This window comes from Gallinula chloropus, assembly GCF_964237585.1.
Source record: "Gallinula chloropus genome assembly, chromosome: 3".
Classification (NCBI taxonomy): domain Eukaryota; kingdom Metazoa; phylum Chordata; class Aves; order Gruiformes; family Rallidae; genus Gallinula; species Gallinula chloropus.
The window spans coordinates 43,647,946-43,674,157 of NC_140087.1; the positions used below are offsets into that span (position 1 = coordinate 43,647,946).

At 36.9% G+C, this 26,212-nt stretch overlaps 1 protein-coding gene across 1 annotated transcript in view; it reads left to right on the forward strand.

Annotated features, from left to right (window-relative positions):
- The window catches only part of RYR2 (ryanodine receptor 2), a gene marked incomplete at both ends in the record, with an annotated part of 388,405 nt that overhangs the window by 185,723 nt on the left and 176,470 nt on the right, over positions 1-26,212 (forward strand). The window contains 6 exons of the mRNA XM_084261061.1: positions 1,639-1,795; positions 8,169-8,333; positions 10,343-10,464; positions 13,617-13,800; positions 14,482-14,617; positions 21,253-21,348. Of these exons, the coding sequence (XP_084117187.1) occupies positions 1,639-1,795; positions 8,169-8,333; positions 10,343-10,464; positions 13,617-13,800; positions 14,482-14,617; positions 21,253-21,348 (860 nt within the window). The remainder of the gene's footprint in view (positions 1-1,638; positions 1,796-8,168; positions 8,334-10,342; positions 10,465-13,616; positions 13,801-14,481; positions 14,618-21,252; positions 21,349-26,212) is intronic.

Below are 26,212 nucleotides of genomic sequence, written 5' to 3' on the forward strand. Positions count from 1 at the left end.
GAAAGACAGCTCCCCAGTATGGCCCATAATATGAAAGGTGCAGAGTTCGTGTGTTTTGTGACATGACATTTTACTTAAATGAGAAGCAGAACTTGTGCTAGAACACTGATACTTTGACGTGCTTTTATGGAATATACTGACTTTGCTGTCTAGAAGACAAGGGGAAAACAAAATTTAAGTTATAAAGCTTCCATATTTCCTTCCTCCTCCAAGTTCTTTCCCCTCAATCAGCAGAGACTACTTAATTTACCACAGAACATAGTTAGGGGAAAACATCTTCCTTCTTTTGGCGTATTTAAAATCAATAGCTAAAAGTGTTTAGAAGCTTAATTGGAGAAGTGGTAACAAATCGTTTTGCAGTACAGATGCTGGGTATTGCTCTGGTATTTTAAAAGCTCCTGCACTTTAAAAAACACCTGCCAAAACAGTTTTGTGTGCAATGTGGCCAAATATTAAGAAGACATGCTTAAACAACTGGATATTTTTATTGAGTAGGTAAGTGCTTTAATCTGCTACATGTATGGTTGAAGGAAAACAAGTAAGTGCTAATTTAAGGGATTTTCAGACTATACTATATGAATCTATACAAAACATATATATAAATGTGTTTTGCTTTTGCACGCTGTACCTGGAATTAAATGCAAGTGAGAAGATACAAAATTCTGATATGGGAGTAAGTTTATAATCAGGTTAGGTTCATAAAGGTGTGTTTGTATATTTCATTGATATTATCTGAGCATTTGTTGGTAATTTTAAGCTATTTCAAACTACAGTAAGCATAGAGAATTACTAGTATTTGTGGAAACATGTCAGAACCTCTGCAGTATATCATAACTCCATTATGATGGACATCTTGCAAACAGAAAATAAATGTATGATTTCTTCAAAAAGCAGTGTGCACATACATCTAAAGTATAAACTTTTGATGATATAAGACTGAAGCAAGCTTTATGAAGATCCAGGAGAACATGCTAGCTGTGGCAATTTTCCAATCTAAGGAATATTCGAGAAGCATTCTTAAAAGGCTTCATGAAATGCATCCTCCTTAGTTAACCCCTAGACAAGTTTATCTTCAGGAGTTAATCAGGAGGAAGAGGAGAACAGAATTTTCAGTTTAAGGCAAGAAGTTCAAAACCTGCAACCTGTATTTCAGCTTGAGAAGTTCTTGGAGAGCTTAGGTAGAAATTCTTCGCCTTTCTTCCTTCTATACAATGTGGCGAATGTGCGCTGGTCTTTGTTTAGTAATAATGTGTACTGACTGCTGAAAGGAGAGTGCTCTGGGAGAGTGAACAAACCCAGCTGCTGGTACATGAACTGTTGGAGAGGGAACTGGCAGATCTAAACTCTTTGTGTACAACATAAGCCTCCTTTTCCGTAGGCGGTCTGTATCTTCTCTCAGGAGAAATTCAGTCAGAACCAAGGCAGCCTGTGCAAAGGAAGAGGTTAAGATCAGTTATTAGAATTGTTTTAGAGGAGATAATCACAAAATAGCCATTCTCTTGCTGATAATCCAACATTTAGAATTTTATCCATTTACAAACTAGTTGGCAATATAGTGTACTTTAAAATATTTTTGCCAGTAGTTAAAATCTATGATTTGTTTTAAAAAACCCAAACATTTCTTATGAACTTTCTTAGGTGGAGTGGCAGCCACATTAGATGGGGACAGCCATTCAGACTAAGGCATATAACAACAGGAAAATATTTAAGTCTCCTGGATGACAAGAGTCTTCTTCTTACAGACAAAGAGAAAGCGGATGTAAAATCTACGGCATTCTGTTTTCGGTCTTCCAAGGTATGGAATAAGTGTACCATTATATATAATCAGTAGTAATTCCAATATCTTTAATTAACAATATTTAGATATTTCCTATTGCATGAATTATTAGAACCTTCTAGTTTTTCACTGCTTAAAAAAGCAAACAAAAAAACTCCATCAGTATCTAGAAAGCTTCTTTAATCGTGCTTTCTTTGGTTAATGTTACCTGGCTGTTTGTCTGTGAGTTAGTTTCTTTTTGTACAGCTTGCCCACTTTGGAAAAGTTACCTTATTTCTCACTTGTTTTTCTGATGAACATCCGTAGTACTTTACTGCTTATACCTGTTGGCTGACATAGGAAGAATTTATAGTATTATGGGTTATTTAAATTAATTGGAAAATCAGGATTGCTTTCATCAGACACTGTACTGTACTCTACTTTAAAGTTACTGTAGCTTGAATTTTCATTTGACAGCTTTAATGAGCATTTCAGGTTCAGAACAGTACTTTACATGGTGGGTAAATAGTTTAAAATAACACTATCATAAATTCTTTCATATCTCATACTTTTCACCTGCAGTACGATGTTCCAGAAGATTTTCCAACAATAAAGTTTTTTTTTTTTTAAAAGAATCTTCTAAGATATATAGTAATAATAAAAAGAATTATTCAATAACTTCTCTGTAGCATTTTTAATTATCTGTCTGTTTGGGAAGGTAAGAAATTTATACATGAATGAAGGTATATAGACTTTTGCACTCTGACAGAAAGTCTTCAGTTCAGGTGATTGTTTTGAGACTTTAAAAATGTGTCTTTTTAAAAACCAGTTTGAAAATCTATAGAAATACTTAAATATTTTAGGACAATGCAGTATGACTACATTAGGAAATTCCTGTTGCAGTTACTATCTGTATTAACAGTTATTCTCCTTTGTATCAAGAGGGATAAAATTATTAATGTATTGGTTCTCCAGATGGAGACTTCAGCTGGGGTTATTCCAAAGAGTGAAACAATATACTGTGCTGTGCTGTTACATGGATTATTTCATCCAAAAATACTTGAAAGCAAGAATTGTTAGCAATACAGAGTGTATCTTTTGTTGGTATGGAGAAGGTGTTTCATCTCTCTTTTCTAAGCAGAATATGAACATGTGTTTTGGGGACTTGGACAGTGCTGTATTTGAAGTTTCTTCATTTGTTTTTTTCAAACTGAATTTGGAAGTGTTATCTGGAAGTATTTTGAGGAGGTGTATTTGAAGTGGTTTTGTTCTACAATTTTTTTATTTCATTGTTCATTGACCATACCTATTCTATGCTGAACAGAGTTGGTATAAAAGGCCTTGGGGCATGTGGAAACATGTTATGGTAATCAGTTCTTGAAGTAAAATGAGTTTTTTTGAGAGGCCTAGAAGCTGATCAGCACATGACAGGTATAATCTTACTGATACTTAAATAACGATTTTCAAAGAAATTGGAACCTTGGAAGCTTGATTTTGTGGGTATCAACATTCCTTTTAACTAAAGACTTATTTAGAAGGAATTATGGAGGTGCCACAGAGTGGAGGAGGTTATGCTTTGCTCTTTGTTGCTGAGGATGAATGCAGTCTCCTACGCAAATCTTCTTAAAGGAGTGTCATGTTTCACTTTATGAGGATACAGGTGCCTTCTCTCTCTGGGAAAGAGTGTTAAATAAATATTTCAAAATTATAGGAGTCCTAAAATGGCTTCTTTAGAGAAGGTAAGCAGCTTCAGGAGTCTCTTCATTTGATGTATATGGGCAGCCATCCAACCTTTCACTTGTGTTGTTGCATGTAGTAAGCCCAAAATAATTAATCCGGGATAAGAATCTTCTTATCTGCCCTTGTCTTCTTTGAATTAATAATTGGGAGTATGTCAAGTGGCCAGATCTTTCTTATAGCAGTTTCAGTCCTTTTTTACCACAGTCATAATTCTTCCATCCACAATCTGCAAAGTAGTGGAATATTTATGAAGATCCCACTTGTGCTATTCATAAGGTAGCTCTAACTAAGCAAAACCAGATATAGGGGAAGAGTACCCTGCAGTGGTAGACAGAGTTCCTTCAGGCACGTGACTAGATAATAATTTCAATTTCCAAATGAAAAAGTGGCTTTCATATTTGCAGAGAAAATATTGAAAATGTATCCCCTCTAAATCTGAAGATTCAGATGCAAATGTAAAGGCTCAACATTTACTGTTGGTTTTAGCCTTATTATTTGCAAGGGTCATCATTTTAAACACATTATCTTGCCAGTACTGCAATTAAAAAAAAATGGCAAAAGAGAGCCAGAAAGCCGAAGTTTTTTGTAAAATGTCTTACATGAACCAGAACACTTTTTTAATATGCTTAAAGTAACACACAGAGCTTATATGTCTTTGTTTTGTGAGGGTTTTTTTTGGCATGGTGTTGCCAAAACAACATTCTGGTATACAAGTTGGAAAATTAGATCAGAAGCTTCTTACATGTTGAAATTTATTAAATATCTCAGCAAAATAAACACATCATGAGCCAAACAGATCACAGAAGATATGGATAGTCTGAAAAGCTAACAGCCTTTTCATTTGTTTCTGGGAATTGGGTTTTATGCTCTGGTTATTATGTATTACCCAAACAATTATCATTAAATGAGAATTATATTAGCCTTTCAAGCATCTGATATTCAGAAAATTAATTTTTCTCTCTTGTAGTCTTAGCAGAGCACAGGATGTCCACAGATATCTATTTATTCACCAAACATATGGCTCTAATCTAGACTTGATTTTTTGAGTGATTAAGTTCTGTGGATTTTTTTTCTCTTTCATTTCCTAATATTGATTTTTTTTTGATAGAAAACATTAGCTTAATGTAACTTTTCCAGTGAAACAAGAGAATTTTACAAATTTATAAAAATTATAAACAAATTTACAAACATTTATACATTCTGTACAAAGTTGGCTTTTCCTGTCCAAAGTAATTTTCAGTGGTCAGAAAAACATAACTTTTAATATAATTTTATGGCTGGTGGTTTTATGCCTTCTTTTGTTTCTTAATAATATTTTATAGAAAATATATTATTGTCGGCTTAAAAAGAAGTCACTGGTCAGTGAAATCTGCTAGAATGTCAGTCCTGAAAATATGCCACAGAGGTATAGGTTGGGCCAGATGACAAAAGATGATATTAAAATGAGAAGCCTTAATCATGGGAGTCCATTTTGGAATGTTATAACAGTAATGTTAGAGTGAAATAACACAATTAAGGTGAGGCTTCATAGAGTAAGTTTTTCAACATTGAGATACAACTATTTCAAATATTTTCATCCGTTTCTCCCACAGCAAATGTGAGAAGATTGGCTTGTATTCATGTATGCATGGAGAAAAAAACCCTCAACCTTTATAAAGTGCACATCCTTTGGGAGAAAATGTGGGGTATTGTTCAATAAGCCTGTTCATTTCCAATGCAATTTTGTTTCTTCTCATTACGGAGGTGGTTTACAGGCTATTGCAAGACCCAGTTGTTTCTGTTCCAGTGTTAATGACTGAAGATTTTTGGTCTTTGTTTTGAAAAAGTTAATGGTCTGAGAATGGGCCTAGACTGCCAATCATACTGAAGCTTTTCTTTGTAAATATGCTGTAGGAAGAATTAGCAGGTGGTTATGTAATGACAGGTTATGCTAAGAGCATAGTGGGACAGAACCTTGCATCACATAATGGCCATACCAATATGCAACTTTTAAATGGCGACATGATGATTTCTGCTGTTTTTCAGATCCTAATTGACACTGATGAACTATTATTTTACAGTAGACAATGGATTGATTCATTATATGGACTTTCACAGCTACCTGCTTTTTATTAGCATGAATCCAACACTCAATTCAAATCTTGCCCTTTGTGGTTCCTGTTCACTCCGAAAAAAAGCTCTATGTATTGAAGCTTCCAAATGAATGCTCTAATACCTGCTGCCCCCACACCATTCCCTAGCTTTCCATTGCTCTCTTGTATTCAGTCCAGCTTTTATTGTGTGCTTTCCTGGCTGCTATGTTTACTTTGCATCAGAGATCACTTGAGTGAGATTGAATTATGTCTGGGCTCTAAACCCACAGACAGATTTGCCAGTGTATTTACATAGGTGAGAACAGAAATACTGTTTGGCAAATTGTTGGCAAGGCAGTGGATTTTACATTAATTCTAATTTGAACGAAGATTTCAATATCAACCCCCCTTCAAATTTCTGTTATAGTCAGTGGATTTTAAAGAAAGTATGGAATAATATTTTAATTTGATATTCGCTCCTGTTATTGACAGTGCTTTATGAGAAAATTTGGAAATTCATATCTTAAAAAATGAGTTGTGAGGAGGAAGACTTGGAAAAAGAGAAGAATCCTGCAAAGTCAGAAGCACAGTATGGCCACACAGGTTCACACTACTTCTAATTTTGAAGATAATTCAAAAGAATGGAGCTTGAAATCAAGCTGTAATTTCTTTGTATGATATAGCAGCACCTAATTTATTTTTTCCTGTATCATCATTTGTGTGCAATGTCCTACTATTCATTCCTTTTCAATTCCCAAATGTTATTATACTCAGGTTATTTGTGCTAGCTTTTGAAAGAATTGAATACAACATTTAGAGAAATGATACAAGGAAAATAATGAATGAATAATGAAATAGACCCACACAATAACTAATTGACATCAGATGTATTAATATACCAGTTATTACCATGTATCAATGGACAAGATTTTAATAAGAATTTTGTCACTTAAGGAATCAGGCATTGACAAGAAGTGCAATTAATATCTGTATCCAAAACCAGTATAATAATCTGAATTGATGAATATATTATATCTAGATCTTTAATGTTATGAACAGTGAATTTCTCTTGAGTTTTATTTTTTAAATGCTTCAAAATGCGCTTGTAATTTTAGGGTGAAAAATCTAGTTGTGTGACATCTCCCTTTACTTAATAAAGGCTTTTAAAAATCCTTTAATAAACAGGAGGGGTTTTATGTTAATTTAAAAATGCCAGTCTTTGTCATCTTTTACTGTGAAGCTGTCTCCCTGAATTGTCAAGGCACATGTGTATGGTGTAATCATTCTAGTCTTTCCTGGTTACAGTGGGACAGAAGTTTTAGAAGTTTTGTCTCATTATAAGCAGCTTCTTATCTGGACATGTGTGAGCATATATAGAAGCAGAGCACGGGGAGTTACTGTGCCTCTGAACCAGCCTGTACTGTTGAAGCTGTGAAAGGGAGAGCAAAGTAACTGATATTATAGTACTCGGCTTCAACACCAACAATTGTGATGCGTTCCCTCTCCTCCCAGGAGAATGATGAATAATTTCTGTCAATAACTTGATCACATGAATCAGAATTAACGAGTCAAAGTGGTTTTGGTTACTCTCAATGGAGAAGATTTTTGTCTCAAATAGAGTTAGTGACAACAGCCTCAGGAACATGAAGATCCGACTCACCACGAAGAAATTTAAAGTCCCCTGAGAACTTTTGAGCACAACTGCATTAACATTCTTTGTACAGTTAACAAGATATATATTTAGCTTTGTAACATGCTTTGTCTATTCTTACCTTTGGATTTAACAACCAGTGCAGGCAGATGAGTTATATCAGTTGGTTGAACCCCATATACTTTTAGAGAGATTAAATGGATGATCTCCCATCAGCCAGGGTGCACAGGCTGTCTTACAAACTGATGTCCGGGGGAAGGAGTTGCTTCTTACACAAGGTAGAGATTGGGGAGAACCTCAAGTTACAGTTACAAACTACAGTATTATTGGGAGTACTAAATTTCCTCTCCCAAAATGACTGTGGCCTGTATGTATGGGACGCCAGTTAGTCTGATGCAGTCATGCCATTGTTTTACAGCACGTTGGCAGGCCAGTCACAGACACCCAGAAATGGATTTCTTTTCTGAGGAAACACTAAGCCCATTGATGGGTATTAATGGTCAGTGACAGGTTAAAGGCCATCCCTCTGTGACATTTGGGAAGAAATTGTAGGGAGGTTCCCATCCTCCAAGCTGGGGAAAAAAATGAAAACCATAAGAAAAAGCATCTGAAGTTAATATCCGGTTCAACTCAGGGAATTTGATGTATTTTTGCTGTTGTTTCAGTAATGACGTGTATGGTCGATTATGATCCTAGTTCTTTCCTAGGCAGGTGAAATGAATACACCTGGCCTTCCTAGTGTAAAAGGGTAGATTTTTGTGTGTATGGGATGTTTTTCCTGAATGTTTCACTAGAAGTTAAACTTTTACCATTTTTTAATTGTTTCATTAGAGAAAAGTCTCAAATATTCTTTGAAGTCCTGTTCTGGGCAATTGCCTAGTACTTAATAATGTGTGAAAACATAAATATGTTGGTAATTGGTCTTGTATATTTTTTTCTTCATCCTCAGGAAAAGTTGGACATAGGGACAAGGAAAGAGGTAGATGGAATGGGAGCACCTGAAATAAAGTATGGGGATTCAATATGCTTCATACAGCATGTAGACACGGGCCTATGGCTCACATACCAGTCTGCTGATGCAAAGTCTGTGAGAATGGGTTCTCTGCAGCGGAAGGTAAGAATGTAAAAAGGAATTAATTTCATTCAGTCACAGGCTGATAGGGTGGTGGCAGGGAATGAAGGGAACTACAGAAGACAAGTCATTTCTGACATTAGCCCAACAACATTGATAAATCTGGATGCACGTGAGGTCAAACTAAAATATTAGTAATAGCCTGAAGAATATGCAAGAATTCCTTTCTTCAGTGTGCTGTAGTTTGTTTTGAGGAGGCTTTTAGTACTATGTGTTTTCACATTGTGAGTGTATTACCTTTTGGGCTGGAATGTTCAAGTATTCAGCCCTGACTGATTTCTTCTTCTAAAGAGTAACCATGGCATAGCAGAATGCTAGCTCAGCATAATAAAGTGGGAAAAAGATTCTTTTACAACTTACAACTTCTTCCAGAAGCTACATATGTGTTAGTGGTTATTGCATATGTATAATCATACAATTGATAGATAGAGAGCAGTCCTGCAGAGAAGGACTGAGGGGTGCTGGTGGATGACAAGAGCCAACAATGCATGCTTGTGGCCCAGAAGGCCAACCATATCCTGGGCTGTATCAAAAGGAGCATGGCCAGCAGGTCGAGGGAGATGATTCTCCCCCTCTACTCCACTCTTATGAGACCCCACGTGGAGTATTGTTTCCAGTTCTGGAGTCTCCAACATAACAAGGACATGGAGCTGTTGGAACAGGTCCAGAGGACAGCCACAAAGATGATTAGAGGCCTGGAGCACCTATGAAGACAGGCTGAGAGAGTTGGGATTATTCAGCCTGGAAAAGAGAAGACTCCGGGGTGATCTTATAGTGGCCTTCCAGTACCTGAAGGGGACCTATAAGAAAGCTGGAGAGGTGCTTTCTGGAAGGGCATGTAGTGATAGGACAAGGAGGAATGGTTTTAAATTGAAAGGGGGTAGATTAAGGTTGGATATTAGGAAGAAATTCTTCACTACACGGGTGGGAAGCACTGGCATAAGTTGTCCCAGGGAGGTGGTAGATTCCCCATCCCTGGAGGTATTCAAGGCCAGGTTGGATGAGGCTAGGTTGGATGAGGCCTTGAGCAGCCTGGGCAGGGCGGTTGGACCTTGGTGATCTTTAAAGTCCTTTCCAACCCAAACCATTCTATGATTCTATGAAGTTGCAGTAAATTGTTTTTCAGAAAGGAAAATATGTTTTAGTCGTCTTCTAAAAATAAAATAAACTAAACCATGATGTTTATCCACACTGAAGTGTTTTCCATGTCTTTTTTACATGCCAGAGCTACAAAGCTAGAGCAATTTCTGGTATAATCAGAAGGTCATGCCTTTATAATAACTTGTATACATGTAAAAATTGTCTGTATCATATATGTGTACGTATACACACATATATATTATAGTTTATATAAAATAATATATATTTAGGAAACTTTATGTATATGTAAAATTTTAGTGGTTATAATACTAAGACAATAGTTGTAATAGTAATACTTCGTTTAAAAATAATTCAAAATAAGATATCCCACTTTTGCCTTAATTAGGTTAAAATTGGATTGAATTACCTTCAGAGTCATGATAACTGAACATGAAAAGCTATTACCAGTAGTGACTCGAGCATAGTCAGGAAAGATGGGTAACATAGTAACATCCTTAGAAATCAGGACCAGTAGACTTTTGACCTTGTCTGTACCATAGGGACCTGCTGATGTGCAAGGCAACTACTTTTACAATTGACAAAAACAAGTAATGAACAAAGCCCCTTAGACTTTTGGGTTTGTACTTTTAAAAAATTAAGTATATTATTTACAGAATTTGTGACTTTGAGATTATTATGGCACTGAACCTGCTGGGCTCAATACAAGTGTATCCTTCTACATGAGGAAGTAAAAAATGGGATTGTCTATTTTTAATTTAATTAAACTTGGTTTTAATTTTTGTACGTGACTTCATCATGTCCTAGCTTTCCTTACTATATGAGTTTTCATTGTTCTTCTTTGTGAATAATATTTCATTTTGCAATGACTGCTTTTTATTTTTGTATTGCAGGCAATAATGCACCATGAAGGTCACATGGATGATGGTTTAACATTGTCCAGATCTCAGAATGAAGAATCCCGTACAGCGCGTGTCATCCGTAGTACAGTCTTCCTCTTTAACAGGTTTATAAGGTGTGCTTTTCAAACAATCCTTTCATCCCTTTTTTCTTTCCCTCTTCTATTTTATTCAAAGTGTCCGTTAAAGCAGCAGTGAACAATTTGGCCCTCAGAAAAACAGATGAGTACTTCTCAAACTAGACTTTATGGAAATTCTTTGTGTTATCAGCAGAAATGTATGTACCTTGAGACGTATTGGTCAGTTTCTTTTTTCTATCTTCTAATAGAATTTTATTTTTCAACCTTGATTTGAATGCATAAATTTATTGAAAATGCTAACAAACTATAAAAGAGAGATTTTTATTTTCCTTGCCAGAAATTCATGCAATGCATCATTTAGCTCTTTCTTTTCCAAGTAAGTTTTTTACAAGTGCTCTTCCTGGAAAAATCTGGAAGAGGTAACTCTGTAACTGCAAACTTCTGCAAGACAGAAACATGCTGAAGACGTTCATCGTCACCAGAAAAAGTTTGTCATAAAAATATGAAATTTTGCCTATTTTCTGCAGTCCAATGATGCTTTCTTAATTGTTACTTTTTAATGCTACTTCTTTAATATTGTGCAACATACACAATGTTTTCTTTTGTAGTATTTTAGCCATTTAAAAATACTGCTAGGTTTAATGCAACTGGCAGTTATCTTCCTACTCCAAATGTCCTCCTAAATAACACTGATAAAATGCTAATTCTCAAATGTTTGTGACTTCAATAATTGATGACAGGCCCCTCTCATCAGTGTTGCTGGCTTTAGAAAAAGAATGCTATGTAGTAAGACTATATGGAATGATAAGAATGTAATAGGAATTAATTTGTCACAAGACAAGATGTGGGAGATGGTGACCTGAAGCAACAGTGACCTAAACAGTGCACAACCAAAGACATAAACATGTAATTTGTTGAAAAACATTTATCTGGGTGCTTGAAGACAGAGAAATACGCCTGTCAGGAGAATTGCTTCTTGTATGACATTTAAGATGCAAAAGAAATGCAAGCCCTAGGTCACTTTGTAACTCGTACATTTTCTTAGAAGCTTCTTAGAGGGACATTGAGGCCTGGATAACCTCTCCTATCAAGACAGGCTGAGAGAGTTGGGCTTATTCAGCATGGAGAAGAGAAAGCTCTGGTGATACCATATAGCAGCCTTCCAGCAGCTGAAGAGGACCTACAGGAAAGCTGGGGAAGGACTCTTTGTAAGGGCATGTAACAATAGGATGAGGTGTAAATGCTTTTAAACTAGAGTAGGGTAGGTTTAGAGAAGACATTAAGAAGAAGCTCTTCACTATGAGGATGTTGAAACACTGGAACAGGCTGCCCAGAGAGGTGGTGGAGGCCTGATACCTGGAGATATTCAAGGTCAGGCTTGATGAACAGCCTGATATAGTCAAATGTGCCCCTGCTTACTGCAGGGGGGTTGGGCTAGATGACCTTTAAACATCCCTTCCAACCTAATGCATTCTGTGATTCTCTGTGTTTCAGTTCTTTTCCAAGGAAGTCAGTAGAAAAACTGCACTTCAGAACACATGCTCACAATGAAAGTTTTAAAGATAACAGTTTTAGCTATCATTTTGAAACACTGCATTATTTATTCCAGGAGATTTTTATTCTTCAGCAAATAATCCTAATGAATTAATAATGTTTCCTAAATGTAAAAATTTTCCAGCCCTAGATCACAGTTTGAGATGAAAATAAAATGACATGCTGGCTAAAAGACAAACAAAATCAAACCCAAGTAAAAACCAACCAACAATCATCCTGCCCCCAGATATTTATCAGTGTTTTCTTAATCGAGCCAAAAGCAGGGTATAAATTGAGTTTGTGGTCCATATCATGGCCTTGAGAGGAATCTTGGGAGTGAGCAGGGTGCTGTGCAGCTTGGAAGAGAGGATTGATGGGGCCAGTTGTGGGACAGATTGCCATATACCGTTGGTGTGAAAGAAATGAAAGAAAAGAACAAGATGCATGTGGGGCTGGGAGGGTGCCTGCGTGGAAATGGCTGGCTGCCCTGCCAGCTGAAGCTTGGTGGCCTTTAGGTCAGCATAAACAAAAAGGACCTCTTTGCTACACAGCTGAATTTTACTCAAAATATGGTAGCAAAAAAAAACTTTTTACAATGGCAAAACTGAGAATGAGTCAAAAGAGAAGTCATGAGTATCAAATAAGCCCCATCCTCCACTGTGTGCCGCCAGGGTGGGTCCTTCCCTGCAGGGTTGCTCTTCTCCCAGCACTTCAGGGCCTTGGCTGGCTCTGGTAGTTTCTCCATCTCTTTCTGTCCTCCTCGAGGACAGATGTTATATTTGCAGGCCTTCAGCATCCTTATTTTCTCTACCCTTCTTGGTCTGTCCTGTTACTTCCAGAATGTTCTGGTCCTGCTGCCTCTGCCTGGGGAAGCCCCCATGCCTACCACCTTCCTGAGGGGAGCCATGGAGGTGCAAGGAAAGCCCTTGCATTCCACTTGCACTTCCACTTGTACATTGCCGGTGAGGTCTTAGTTGTAACAGCCATATTTCAAAAGAAAGATGAGGTTTAAATGGAGGAGAAAGGTATGTCGGGGTCTGGAAAGCAAAGTGCTGAGCTGCTGGATTATGGGGTTTGTTGGGGATTCAGCTAAGCAAGGGGCAGGCATAATATGAGTGAGAACAATCTGCCCCCTGTTCCAAGAAGATGATCATAGACTACCAGCAAAGCCAAGCTTCAGTTGTTTATCAGGGAAACAGAAAAGGTAACGAAGTGCTGGGACAGAATATGTGGAAAAGCTGCGTCTTCCAGCACTGAAGATGGCTTAAGAACAGGTTAGAGATGTGTTTGAGAACCTGTATGGACTTTCTGGGCCTTCTTCAGCACAGAAGGACTGGCTCTTTGACTTCTGTTCATTCCAGCCTCATGATGCTTTGAAAAGGTTTACAATAACCTGTTGTATTGTAACAAACTCTTTGTGTTTGGCCTAAATGGGTAGGAAGACTATCTGTGTTTAAAAATTTAGGGAGGGGTGGATCATTAATTGGAGAATGGGACAGACATAAATAATTTTTGAGAAGTTTCACAGCTGTCAGAAAATGAATTGAGCTTTGGCATCTAAACAAATGTTGCTTTTAAACAAGCAAAAAAAAAAGGGCTTGAATGATAAAATATATTAATTTCCAATGCTCAGGAGACTTTGCGTCTTCTTGTAGGGGCCTTGATGCTCTCAGCAAGAAAGTGAAGTCTTCCACTGTCGATTTGCCTATTGAGTCAGTCAGTCTGAGCCTTCAGGACTTGATTGGCTATTTTCACCCCCCTGATGAACATTTGGAGCATGAAGACAAACAAAACAGGCTCCGAGCACTGAAGAATCGACAGAACCTCTTCCAGGAAGAGGTACTTCTCTCAGTTTTATTCCTGATTTTCCAGTATGTTGTCTGCAATTATTCTTTTGCAGTGTCGGTAGCATTGATGTCTAATCTGGATATTACATGCAATTAATTTTTGTCCTGTATGAATTAAACTATTTGCTGTGTTTATAATCTTTTAGATCTGTTGATTTTCCTGTATGTTTAAAGAAATACATTTAAGGCCTTATTTTCCCCCTTTTTTTTTAAAAAAAAATGTATTGATATGATCTTGTGGCCTGAATTCTACCCATAATTTACTCCTTATGTGTGACTTAGTTTCTTCTGTTATAGTTTCATCTCTTGATGCAGAAGGATGTTTTTAATAAACATGCTTTAAGTATTTCGTTTAATATTATCTGAGTTTTTTCTATGGTAACGATAGTTGCCTATACTTAGTGAGATGCCTAAATGCCTTCCATAACAGAAACATGTCTAAAATTATGTCTGGAATACCGTTTATTTTTTTGTTTTGACTATCCTAAGTAGTAATTTTTTTATTATCACAGTCAAGAAAAACCTTTCCATATGACTCAAAGTATATATTCTTGTGCTCTGCATATCCTGCCTTTCATGTGTTGTTTTCTTAGACTTCTGAAAATCTCATGTGTTTACACCTAAACAATACTTTGTTTTTTTCCTCTGACAATCTGAGCCTTTCCATTTTTAGGGTATGATCAACCTTGTCCTTGAATGTATTGATCGCTTGAATGTATACAGCAGTGCAGCTCATTTTGCAGACGTAGCTGGGAAGGAAGCTGGGGAAGCATGGAAATCTATTTTGAATTCTTTGTATGAATTACTAGGTAAGGCACATTTTGGGTTACTTGGATATTTCTCTTTTAGATCAAAATAATACTCAGATGAGAAGAAACACATACTTGTTTTAGTATAGAAGAATTTCCACTCTGCAGAAACTTTAAACAAGATTTCTGAATTACCAGGTCCTTGCATGTGCTTAATAAAATACACTGAAAACATTCAAATGATGTGATTTTTCTAATAATATTTATTATGAAAAAGAATGTTTCTGAGTTCAATTAAATGATTGCTTTTTTGTATCAAAATATTGCTAATGTATACTTCTATACTTCTCAAAAATCTGAAACAAAATGTATGTGAATATATCATTCCTGTATTAAGGAGTCAATATTTACATCAATTTTGTGGAAGTCTACAATTTTTCACACAACTGTCAGCAGAATACAGCATAAATCTCAAGTTTCTATAAGCAAGATCCCTCTTATTAGTTGGTAATGATCAGTACAATGGCAGGATATGCTCTTGGAGACGGTATATTGTGACTGTCTTGTCCACCTGCAGTCACTGAAAATATCATAACACATTCTGTAGGTCTAAGTGTTAGTTGGTGTCCTGGTCAAACTTCTGTTTAGGTAGTAGCATTTAATCACCTGAATTGTTTGCTCACCAATTTGAATTGCATATGTTATTTATGTTCTACTATGACTCATTATATAGGGCTGTTAATCCATGACAGTAGAAGCTTTCATGTTCACTCCTGTTGAGTTGTTAATTGTCTACTAAAGGAAACTTTACTGCCTGAGAGACTGTTTTGTCAGTTCCTTGTGCCTCTGTCATCAGGCTTGCTCAGTGCCATAAGTAAGCCTAAATAATAATGTTAACAATGACTGTGAGCTGCTGAGGACAGTAATGTCTCCCTGTCATTAAGCAGACCTTTCTGTGCAGTCTGCATACCTGTGCTGTGCTCTGTAACACTCCAGCTGCAATGTGAGGGCTTGTTTGCCTTTGAATTTGCATGTGTTTTGGCAGAAGCTTGAGTTTGGACCAAATCCTCCCGCAGGATTGTAATCTTACTTCCCAGTAAGCCATAAAGCATTCTACCTGTCATTTATAGTAAATCTCACTCCTTATAAATCTGCTGTCAAAAAGGTATGCAAGGAATGTGACGTTATATGTCACTTCCATTAAAGACTCCACATCTGCATATTGAGTTTGTAAAATGAAGTGAGTCATGGGGTTAGTGCCCAGAACAATGTAGTGTGTATATTATTAATTTGCTCTTTTGTGGATATGTCTTGTGAAACATGATCACATACTAGTTTTTCTATAGGATCCATTCCTTATTTAGTGCTCATTTATTATTGGTACTTAAAATATTTGTCTTTGCCACTCAGTATGTGAGTGGCAAACATTATTTATTGTGAACATTTGAAGTCATATTTGCAAATCAAAGCTATTGTCTTGGAGTTCTTTTGTGCCATTTATGATTAATAATCTGAGTAATAGTACTATTATGTGTTCTGTTTGAAACTTCCATAATAAGGCAAATAGAAGATACTATCTTCTATTCACTCAGAGGAACAGAGAGAGATATTTAGGCAAAAAGACTCTATCAGTGCTAGATCCCAAATTAAGAACTGTGAGATCTCAACTTTTATTTCAGAATATTCAGCAGTATTTCATGTATGCAAAACATACTGCAAAAAACAAACCTTGCACTACTCTGATTTCAGAGGCACAGGAATGAAATGTTAACGATGTGCCTCACTTCACATAAACTCTCTTTAATATCCAACAGAAAATGAGGCAACTGAGGCAGGAGTTCTGTTTATAATACTGTTACAAAGCCATTGCATAGTCAACAACATAGTCGGTTCATCATCTTGTGCTCTTGAAGAAGAAAATCCCTGGGGAAAAAAGGATATCCAGCATATGGTGCACAGCCCTTGATAAAACAGAAGAGGTGCTTCTGTCTGGCCCACTACCTTTTCTGACAGAGGAAACAGAAGACAATGCAGTAAATATCAATGAGACAACCAGAAGCCCGCACCCATGATTTCTCCAAGCAAAGAAAGAGCAAGATGAATAGTGGCTGCTGTCACCTAACCACAGACTGTTAGGGTAGAAGGTGCTTGTTGTGGCTGTGATTCTAGTTGAGGAGTTGCTGGGATCTATCACCTCTATGTAGATGAAGATTGTAGCATGATACAGTCTTCAACACACAGGCTGTAAGGGTGACCAAAAGTTGCATTTCACAGCATTAGATCGGTAGATTTTATGAATTATAAGGTCATTTAAACATTTTTTGTTTTGATTTTGATGGGATTTATGGCTGTAAGCTAAATACACACTCTATACATATCTCTCCAGTTCTGTAACATGCAGCATAATGGTGGGTGAGTCAGCATGTGGATCAAAAAGAGGACTGAAGCTTCAGATCAGTCAGACATCAGTCTGCTTTGATTTCAGCTAAGTGTAGTTTATAACAATGGTACACTGATGTCCTTGTATGCTGTCCATAATTCTATATGAAGAATATATCTTTCAGAGATAGCTGGGAGCTTTTGCCAGTTGATTTATGATGGTTGAAGATCGAGAAATTTTATGACTTGCAAATAGGAATTGTGTTGTAGGTTCCTGAGCAGAGTGTCCAGATAGTTTTCCTCTTTTATTCTCATATTTGTGTGCAAGTCACAGCTCCACTCTTCACTTGCCTTTGCCAGTGTCTTATACAAAATGAAGAAAATTTTTCTTGCTGTTTTCATTATATTTCAGTATTGTAGTTTTGCGTGGCTGAGTTCTGGTGGAGAAGGGCAGGGGCTGCAGGGGTGGCTCCTGCAAGAAGCAGCTAGAAGCTCTCAGCAGGCCCAACAGAGCAAACACCAGCCAGCTCCAGGTCAGAGTCATTGCTGACCAAGGCCGAGCCAATCATAGATGGTCATAGCATCTCTGGGAATCACATTTAGGAGAATCCACACCCCGCCCACCAAACAGCTGCTTTTTGCCACCAGAGAAGGGAGTGAGAAGATGTAAGAAACTGCGGAGACACCAAGGCCAGTGAAGTGGGGTAGGAGGCGTCCCAGGTGGCAGAGAGAAAGATACCCCTGTAGCCTGTGGAGAAACCCATGGTGGAACGGGTGTCCCCCCGGAGCCTATGGAAAAGGCCAAGACCTCACTTACAGCCCGTGCAGAGGCCCCATGCTGAATGGAGCAGCTGGAGACATACAGAAGATGCTGTGACCCGTGTTGGAGCAAGCCTCTGCCAGCAGTTGCAGTCCATGGAGAGAGACAGAGACACAGAGATGAGTGAGAACGAGAGATATATCCATGCCGGAGCAGGTTTCCTGGCAGGGGGAAAGGAGACTTGTGTCTCTGTGGAGGCTGGTGCAGTCTGGGCTCGAGAGACTGAGAGACATGCTATGATTCCATGACTGCCCCCCGTAGAAGTGACCCATGCTGGGGCACTTGGTGAAGAGCTAAAGCCCTGTGAGAAAGGACTGACATCAGAGAAGTTTGTGGAGAACTGTCTCCTGTGGGTCGGACACCAGGGTACAGCCAGCAGGGGAAGGGTGTGAGGAATGCCCCCTAGCTAAGAAGGAAACCAACTTTTGAGGAACTGACTCAAATCCTCATTCCCCCATTCCCTGCCCCTCCCTGTGCCACAATGCAGAGGAAGAAGGGGGTGAAATGATGACTAAAGTGGAGTCTGCTAAGAAAGATCTGATTGTACTTCTTGTTATCTGACTCTGGTGTCACTGGGTGTGCAGTGTAGTATAATAAATTAGTTTTCTTTCCTTTATTCTGTGTTGAGTCTGTTTTGCCTGTGACACTAATTGCGGAATGATCTCTGTCCTTATCTTGACTCCTAAACCTCTCAATATATATATTTTCTCCCCTTTCCAGATGAAAAGAGGAGTGATAGATCAGCTTTGGTGGGTGTCTGGCCTCCAGACAGGGCTAAACCACCACATCCAGCAAAACAAAACCACCCCATATAGCTTTGGCTATCTTCACTTGTTTAGCCTGAATTTTTTGAAGGTTGCTCAGCCATTGGCATGCAGAAATGGTAGCAAATTTTATGTTTAACAGTTAAAATTGGGAAAAGATACATGAATCTAAACTAAGCTTTCACAGTGAAAATTATACTAAATGTCAGCTACTGTTTTCCCTCCCTCTGCTTCTCTTTACCTTTTACTCGCCTTAATGCCCATATGAATGTTTGAAAACATGGCATTATGCAGTGTGGTGTTTTGGGATGTCTGCTCGTCCAACCCTGAGATAAATAGATCATCTAGATTGGTGAAGTTTTTACATCTTTATTTATCTTTCAGTTGATATATGCACACTAAGTGAAGTCTTTTTGTCCTGCACCAAGTGTTGTTTCCAGGGACTTGTAGTGGGAAGAAAGCACAAGCTTTTGTTGTCTTCCCAGTCCCCATGCCCTTCCTGTCCCCTTCCATTACTTTGCAAAGTGCATTATCTTCTGTCACTAATGCTTAAGAAGCCTGGCTTTGATCTGGCTATAATGAATTTGTACATCGCTCTGTTCTAAATAATGCTGGAGCTGTACAGTAATTGCATGGATGAAAAATGGATATTGCTTGCTCAAGCTTGCTTATGCAAACAGTTCTTTGTTCTTGAGTCTGCACCTAAATAAAAGTTAACTGTGATGTCAGACTTTGCAGCTTTTGTCATGTCATTGACATTGTGATGTATTTCACTGTGATGAGAATGGAGACAGGCATTTACAGACTTCGAGACTGGATACTATCGCATATAAAAGTCATGGAATGGTTTGAGTTCCAGAGGACCTTTAAAAGATCATCTAGTCCAACCACCATTGTCATAAAAATATTCTTCCTTATATTAATTTTAAATCTACCCCCTTTCAACTTCGAATATTTACCATGTATCTACTGAGGCATCAGTCCTTCCTCTCTTACACGTACATGCAATCACTCTGAACTTGTAGCTGATCCTTTTGTATCATCGAAGTGTGCACAGAAGCATGTGTAATGATGCGACTTTAATGCCTGACTGACCACATTCTGGTTTTGTTTTTCATTTCTTTAACACTGGATGATGCTAGTCTTGTTGATAGTGGGCAAGAAAAGAAGCTACTGTTGGAGGTTATTTTCAGCGTTAAGTGGCTGTGCGCCTCATTTAGTGCATAGCTTTAACCGCTGAATACTGTTCTCGCACAAACTTCTGCTGAGACGCGTTTATGAAACCATCTGTGTCTTATTACTGTTAATGGTGTTAAATATATTGGTGTCATGTTAAGCAATGAAGTATTACTGTCTTATTTTTATGTTTGTACCTGAAGCACATTGAGAATAGGTGGCTTGGCAATTATCAATTAAAAAAAGCCACTTACAGAAACAAGAGTTCCTTAGTTCTAATCTCTGCCATTCAACAAGATGCTCCTCCTCTTAACGGTTGCCAAATATTTTCAAATAACTATAGTCACGATTAATTACCTATGTAAGATTTCAGGGCATAGAATTTTTTGTCATGTCATACATCAAGAGAAAGGTGGCTTTGTTTTGCTTGTTAGGGGTTGATTTTTGTTTGTTTGCTGTGGTTTCATGGTGTGTTTTGGTTTTCTTTTTTGGCTATAAGCACTTGGATTGTGATCTCTTTCCTCATGGTACACAATTGTCAGTGCAGTGACTTGTTTGCAAATATTTCTTAAGATTGCTTTTCACCCTTGCAGATACAGCTTCATATCATATTTATGTCTCAAGGTCGTAAGCTTAACCTTTTATAAATGAAACAACATAAAACCACACTTGCGATATAATACAATAAATTTCTGCAGCAATAGAACATAGATTTTAAGCGGGCATTGCCCCTTAGCAGGAGCAACAGTCTCTGTGGCTGAAAAGAACCGTAGAAATTTTGGGTGGAAATAATTTCTTGGCAAAATTGGAAAACAATCTTAAGTGGTTCTCCTTATTCCACACACCCAACAGGAATGTTAGTGCCTCACACTTTTTTTTGGAGTGGAAGAGATGGTTCTCTCGAGCTCATGTGTGTGCACATACATGCAATACCTATGTTCCAGGAGAGGGCAGGCTTGTGGGTGCCTTCAGTGTTCTTAAAGGTTTCCAGTCAGCTCTACGCACCATGTTTGTTCATGCATTCGGTCTACTGCAATTTCAGTTCAAAGCGTGAGAGTGAACAGTTCTTCCCTACAGCCATGTCAAAGGCATGACAAACAGTCTCTGGACATTTATCTTGGTTTAGTTCCTGTTGCTCTTGAATGGAGATATTGTATCAGTAGAAAATAATTTACCTGTGTTGTTGGCATCACATCCTGCTCATCAGTGTTTCCTGTAATTACTAGAATACTGCTCTACAGAAATTTTATTTCTACAGTAGTAGCGGACTTGTATGGTGTCAATACTGGCTACTTCATTTTGCAGGGATTATTAAGAGGTCTGTAAAACCAAAATAATTCAAATATCTTAAAGGTCAATTTGATATTGAGTAATTTTATGCTTAAAACTAACAATCACTCAGATGATTTAAATTTAGACTAAGAACATCAATAATTAAAGATTAAGAATCTATCTTGCTGATTCTTTGCTAGAAAGACAAGAAAGGGGTACTTTACATTTAAATGGATATATATTTGTGATTTCTTTTAAACTTTTTTTCACTCTTTTTCCAATAGCGGCTCTGATTCGAGGGAATCGTAAAAACTGCGCTCAGTTTTCTGGATCTCTTGATTGGTTGATCAGCAGATTAGAAAGACTGGAAGCCTCCTCTGGTATGCTTTCTCATACTTTAATTTGCTTATTTCACCAGCTTTTAATTCTTTAAAATTGGCTGTATACATGTTCAATATTATTATGAAGCTCTTCCTAAAATAAATTTTATTAATAAAGTGAGATTTATACTTGTAACTTTTTACATTTTGATGTTGGTTGTAGTTCTACCTTAAGTTCTGGCAGTCTTCCCTTTTCCTTGGCCAATTTATTATCATGCTATCTTTTAATTCAGGCAAAACAAACATTTAGTGAAACAGTTGTTTTACAGTTTCACTTACTTTCTCCCTAACTAAAAGTGAAGAGGGAAATAAATACATATATAATACAATTTGGAGAAGTTATGCATGGAATGCTAACAATAATGTTATCATTTGGAATAAACCCCAATTTTGGCTTAAGATTTCAATTTTTTTTTATATAGGTCATTAATATAATCTAGAAGCTTTTATTTTTGTTGTTATTATCCAAGTCTTAAGTTGCAATACTAGGACAAACCACTAAATGTTCATGAGAATTGTGTTTGCAATACATTTCTAGTACAGAAGCTGAGATGGTTCTAAGTCAATAATGAACAGAGGGAATAATAAGCAACCGAGAAGCTAAAGACAATTTTGTAATGCTTTTGCTACCACAGGCAATCTCAATTTCAATAGTTTGTTTAGGATTTTTTAATGTTAATGGAATTCTATTTTTTTTCCTTATAAGTTGACTTTAAGAGCATTGCAATATAAATGTTTGTGATGCTCAGAGTTGTAGTCCAACAAATTTAATAGAAACTCTTATATTAAATGTATTAATATTTTTATTGTAATGCCAGATAGAGACTTGTCTTAACCTGTGTCTCTTTTATTGCCTTATTCTAGCTACTGTAATTGATACCACTCTGATATCATTTGATCTTCTGTTTCTGGTTCATATTTATCTTTTCACAGTAAGTTTAGGTATCTGTTTTGACTTCAAGAGCTAGTTGCACATGGAAGGCATTTTGAATGCACTGCAGAAACTGTTTCAGCCATGTACATTTATGTCATGAATCCCTGAGCTGCTCAAGCTGCAAGCCAATAGGAGCATACGGCACTAAATCTGTACCACAACTTCAGTGCTTAGCTGGCCTTACAGACGTGGAACATGCTGATGGCACTGGTGCCTAGATAAGAGACTTGCTGGTCATCCTATCACTCTAGTTAGTATACTAGCCGTAGAGATCTAACCAAATAGATGGGATAACTGAATATTCATGTGGGCGTACATTATTGTTTGAGCAACCTGTTCAGCAGAAACTGTCATGTTCTTGCTTCTGTGAACATTTGAGTAACAGAATTTAAACTGAAACAAGCATTTAAAGATTGGCAAAATTACAGGCTAGGCCTTTACCTCCATGGCAGCTCAACTTTGGTGTGAGTGTGCTCATCTAAGGAGAATGCTCTCACAATTATGCAGCTGCATGGGATGTGACTAAATACTGAAAGCTCCTTAATTTCAATGTGTTTCCCCAGTTGCTCATGGTTAAACTATTTTCTAGAAGACCTGGCTTTACATCTGAAACTCTCAGGGCTAGGATTTTCAGAAGTAATTCAAAATTTTGTGCTCAGCTATTGGAGATTCAATATGAAATTTGTTACAACAGCTCTAAAAATGCTGCGTTACGTGGCTTCTGTTACACATGTATTTTAGAAGATTCATCTCAAAGTAAAAATAAGGTTTGAAATTAAGACCATAAGTGTTTATGACATTATCATAAAGTATGAGATGAATTCTGTGAACTGCAAAGTAATCTGACGTTGTGGTTGTACTGCATAATGAAGCTCATGACATGCTGCAAAAATTCTGGTGGTACTAATATTTGCAGTGCCTCTTTGTTCTGAGTTTTCTTTTAAGAACTAGGCCACTTGAACTCCTTTCCCATATGTTCTGGTAATGTAACTTCCATATTGCCTCCAAAATTGATTTTATAATTAAGACTTTTTCAGGTTTTGAGGGAGTCAATTATACAAGATGCTAATTATGCTGTGCTTTAGTTATCTCGAAAGGCACAGTAGGTTTAGCTTTTAGTATGTAAATATGCTTTTGTGATTTTATGTGAGATGCATGCTTGCCAGATTTTAAACTTTAGACGGCTCAATTGGGGTGAGGATATTCACTGTTTTAATTTACAGTGGTAGATCTACAATTGGAAGAAGTACTGGATTATATTACACCTTTTAAATAAGAATACCCATCTGCGTATATCCACCCAAAAGAATTAATTCATTTTCTAAGGCAGAGTTTGTGTGAGGAAGAAACATTGCACTCTGTCAGTCACACCAAAATGGAACTCACCTTCAACAGTGAAGTTGGTAGCAAAATCTCCTGTATGTTGTTGTTTTTAATGTTTTGTCATACAGATTTGATGTCATAAACCAATACAAGTCACATTTTCACTTTTTTCTTAACCTTGAACTAAAAATGTTATGCAAATAGAATAAAGGCATCAAATATATAAATTATGAGTTGATTATAAAAACCATAATAAGAATTGGTTCATTTCCTGAAGCAAAAGAAGGGGAAGGCTTTGCCAAGTGTAAATGTAATATAGAGTAGACCATGTTAGAAGTGAGATAGCACAGGAGCTGAGTAACACAATACAAATGCTTCAATTGTCTCATAATGCATAAAGTAAGATTAGATTAAGTTTTTGCTCTGAAATACATTCCAGATGGGATTAACTGGTCTGACTAAAATTTTAAAGCCATTAAAACATAGGTAATAAATAATAGAATACGACAAGTTAGTTACTTCACTGCCCTGAGCAGCTCCAATGTAAATTGAACCGGTCCAGTTGTCTTTAATGTAGGCAATTTAAAAGTGGATCAGTCCAAGCAGACATTTGCCTTCCTACGAGATTTTGTCTGAAATAGAGGGTGTTTGCTCTTAGAGAAAATGTGCTTGACAATTAGCATTCAGATGCTGCAGTAAGTGAAGAAGTTGCTTTGACAGCTGGGTCTAATTGATAACATTCATTTACTATTGGATGTTTTCATCTTCAAAGTACTTTTACTTCTGTTATTGAAAAGGTTAAGACTAGAAGATGAACCCTGTGTCCTATTTTAAACTGAAATGAAGATTATGAATCAACCTTTGCAAATCTAAAAATTCCCATGTTATAGTTACCACGCTTTAATTATATGGTATAATTCCATATTGGATTACTGTTTATATTGTTAAAAGTGCATCTCAGTGCTACAAAAAGAGGTGGAAAACCCTAAATTACCATGTTTTGAATGTAGTGATTTCCCTGCATTACCAGATTCCTGTAGCACACAATAAAGTTGTTCATCTTGTTACAGGTTACCTCTCTAGATTGAGGATCCTTTGGTAATACTTTTCTTACCTCCCTGGGTACTTGTAGCATGTTAAAGTGACCCCTGCCTGTCTAGTTGATCCTGATCCTGCTGTGTTGTTGCAGGGCATCTACTCCTTTGTCTTGCCCTCATGAGTCATAGTTTTTTTTTTTGTCCTTTTTATCTATATTGTTACTGTCAATATTAGAAGTGTACATTAATTGCCATCCAGATCACACCATTGCCAAATTCAGGTTTAATATGTTCTCTTACTTGTAGTAGAGACTTTCTGCTTATACCTTCAGGGCTACAGAGTCAGTCTGGGAGTTGATGTCTAGCTCATTACATTGTGGTTGTGATTTTTTCTGGAGCTGCTGCACAGAACAGGAAGATTGTCTACAATATCTGTGCAGGGTCAACTGTTTTTATTTGTATGACTCCATCTTTAAACAAATTAAAACACTTTATTTGAAACCTGTTTACCAGTTAACTCAGATTGTCACTGTATCTGCTGTCTTCTACCTTTATTACACTTCAGTCCTTGAGTGATCTGTATGTACCCTTTATTAGTGATGACAGAGTATGTTCCTCCAGAGCCTTGGATAAAAACATTAAATAGTATTGGGACAAAAGGTGATGGTGATGTAGATTAAGATTAAAAAGAGAGATCTGAATGAAGTCAGATGACTGCAGCCATGACTGAAGTCACTGGAAATTCCATTCTTTATTTTAATTCTGTTTTTCTTCAGAAATAAAGATAAAACTGCTTTTCAATTAGCAAGTAATTTTAAAGTGTGTGTCTTCTGGCAGAGTAATTTTGTCTTAAGGATGTGAATCAAAAATCCATGTTTAAAGAAAAAGAATTAAAAATCTTTGTTAAAGTAGGAGTCTTTATAACATCTTTCATGTCTTTTTAGCCTCCCTGTAAGAAGTCTGCACAGCTCAGTTTCACCCTTTATAATTCTTGTGCTATTTTTTCTTTATAAGGAGACGTACACTTTCTTTGGTTGTGTTAGCCCTTTTGGTTTTAGTAGAGATGTAACTTAATCCAAATGCAAGTAAGGGTAATAAAAGTTGGTCTGAAATTAACAATTAAAAAAAAATTAGAATTCATGAACCAAAGGTATTTTAGGCTTTGCTGGTGCATGACAGTGGAACATGCCCTAAGTCTGTGAATGCATATCTTTGCATAGGCAGGTTGTTTCTTTAGTAAGTTTTTGATGGTGTTTGATATTCCTTTCCTCAATAAGATACTTCTTATTGTATCCAGATGGGATTTTCTGCTGAGCTGATAAAACAGTAGATTAGACTTGGAACTCCTGGCCAGTTATATTTCTCATAAATAAGGGTTTTAATACCACTCTGTATTTTTTTTCATAGTTACTCATTGCATTTAATTATTCATTGCATAAACATGCATTTCATAATTAGTAGAAACAGATATATTTTTTTTATACTCACCACTTTAAATTCTGTTAAGAATCCCTGTTTTTCGGCTTTTTGCTTAGTTGTCTCCAAAATGCTTGCTTAATTAACTTTTAAC